Consider the following 2200-nt stretch of genomic DNA (forward strand, 5'->3'; position numbering starts at 1 on the left):
TTGATGAAATATTTTAAAGGGAAAATGAATGTACGAATGAACGAGTTTGAGTCTCATTTTATGTCATGCACTGACAAGGAAGATGCATGAAAGATGGGGATGGTATGCCTAATATGCCAGTACCTATTTGCATATGACCCAAGGAGGATTGTATTTATCAAAATCCTCCACATGGTGGAAGACGTGGAAAATTTCCTCCAATTTCCATGGGAGAAGGTCTCCTTTAGAGCCACCCTGAAGGGTCTGAACAAGAAAATGAAACGTCTCAGTTCCTTTGATTTTAACAAGAAGGAGGAGAAATTGAGTACTAATCCTGTTGGTCCTTTTGCTTATAACGTTTATGGTTTTGCACTAGCATTTCAAGTGTGGACATATGAGGTCATTAAAATCTTTTTCCCTAAATTCGCTAGTAGGAATAATGAGCTTAATTAGCCTCTATGCCCAAGGTTGTTAGTTTATCACTCCAATAAGAAGAACACCTTGCGGGAGATAAAGTTTATCCTTCAGGACACAAATCTGACTAAGATGGAAAAGTCCTCCATGGATAAGTGGTTATATAGTGGGGTGGACTTTGAATAAATAGATGAGTCAACTGATGATTTGTTTAAGGGATTTACAAATGGGAAGAGATCCAAAGGTGAAGATGAAGATGCAGATGAAGAATCTAAAGAACCTACTCCAAAACTTGCCACTAGGAAGAGAAAGGCTGAAGCTACTCTCAAAGAAGCCAAATTGAAGAGAAAGCTTGCTTATGATGTAGAATCTAGTCCCCTCGAACATTATTCCAAACATGCCAACACTCTTAGTCCCCCCACCGCGACGTCAAGTCCTTCATCACCTCCAGCACCTTCTGTTGGATGTAAATGTGATGAGCTGAAAGAGGAGCTAAAAGAGCTGAAGGAGGGGCTAAAAGAGTTGAAAATAGAGCTAAAGGAGGAGCTCAAAGAGCTGAAAATCACCATCTAATAAGCTCAAGAAACTCATCGTGCTTATATGATAAAGTTGATTATTAGTATGTCTAAATAGTTATTAGCCAAATTCAACCAAAATATGGACATATTATTAGCAAAATTAGATAATATGGAGGATAAGAAGAAGAAGAAGAAGAAGAGGAAGAAGGAGAAGAAGGAGGTGAAGGATGACGTTAGATAATGAAATTTGACAAGGGAGTCCCTTCGCCAGACATGAAGTACCTTCGCGAAAGGACTTCATGTATCGCGAAGGGATTTCATGTCTCACGATGAAGTAATATAAATGACCAGAATGTTTTTCTATTTTGCAGAAGATGAAGACGGATAAAGGTGAGGTTATGGAGAAGAAGGATGAGGTGAAGGTGGAGTATGAGGAGAAGAAGAAGGAATATGAGGAGAATGTGGGGAAGAAGGAGGATGAAGAATATGTGGAGAAGAAGAAGGAAGATGAGGAGAATGTGGAGATGAAGAAGGAGGATGAGGAGAATGTGGAGATGAAGAAGGAGGATGAGGAGAATGTGGAGATGATGAAGGAGGATGAGGAGGATGTGGAGAAGATGGAGGATGAGAAGATGGTGGAAATGAAGAAGGAGGATAAGGAGGATGTGGAAAAGATGGAGGATGTGGAAAAGATGGAGGATGAGGAGAAGGTGGAGAAGAAGAAGAAAGATGAGGGGAGTGTGGAGAAGAAGAAGGAGGATGAGGAGGATGTGGAGAAGATGGAGGATGAGGAGAAGGTGGAGGAGAAGAAGGAAGATGAGGAGAATATGGAGAAGAATAAGGAGGATGAGGAGGATGTGGAGAATATGGAATATGAGGAGAATGTGGAGAAGAATAAGGAAGATGAATTGATCTTAGTGAAATTGTGCGATGAGAGATTGAGAATAAGAAGAAAAGGAAGGATGTAGTTCAAGAGTATACAATACTCCTCCTAAAGTAACATTTGGGCGAACTAAGAGGATGAGGAAGTTGAAGATAGATAAATCGTACACCAACCCTTCGGGAAAACTGGCAAAGACAAATGATCCAATAACAGTCAATCCCCTTCAAAAATTTGAAGATCATCTGCTGGATGAAATAAAAAATGGATGAATGATCCAAATACCAAACATGAAAAAAAGCATCTACATATTTGTGAAGTAGGGAATGATGTGTTTGATAGAATTCTAACAAGGTTAACATGACTTCAAGATATGGTAAGTCGTGCAATTCATCATTAATTTATTCTA

General features: G+C 39.5%; 1 protein-coding gene across 1 annotated transcript; it reads left to right on the forward strand.

Annotated features, from left to right (window-relative positions):
• Positions 1-1080: 1080 nt before the first annotated feature.
• Positions 1081-1879, forward strand: LOC124913103 (protein MNN4-like). Its single transcript, XM_047453723.1, has 2 exons — positions 1081-1143; positions 1283-1879. The coding sequence occupies exons 1-2, from the start codon at positions 1081-1083 to the stop codon at positions 1877-1879; spliced, it is 660 nt and encodes a 219-aa protein (XP_047309679.1).
• Positions 1880-2200: the final 321 nt, after the last annotated feature.

This window comes from Impatiens glandulifera, chromosome 8 (genome assembly GCF_907164915.1).
Source record: "Impatiens glandulifera chromosome 8, dImpGla2.1, whole genome shotgun sequence".
Lineage (NCBI taxonomy): Eukaryota > Viridiplantae > Streptophyta > Magnoliopsida > Ericales > Balsaminaceae > Impatiens > Impatiens glandulifera.

Bases quoted from the DNA above. Each gene is read 5' to 3' on its own strand.
- LOC124913103 (XM_047453723.1), top strand. From the start codon at position 1,081: ATGGAGGATAAGAAGAAGAAGAAGAAGAAGAGGAAGAAGGAGAAGAAG. The intron at 1,144-1,282 runs GTTAGATAATGA...TCTATTTTGCAG, and splicing joins AGAAGGAGGTGAAGGATGAC to AAGATGAAGACGGATAAAGG.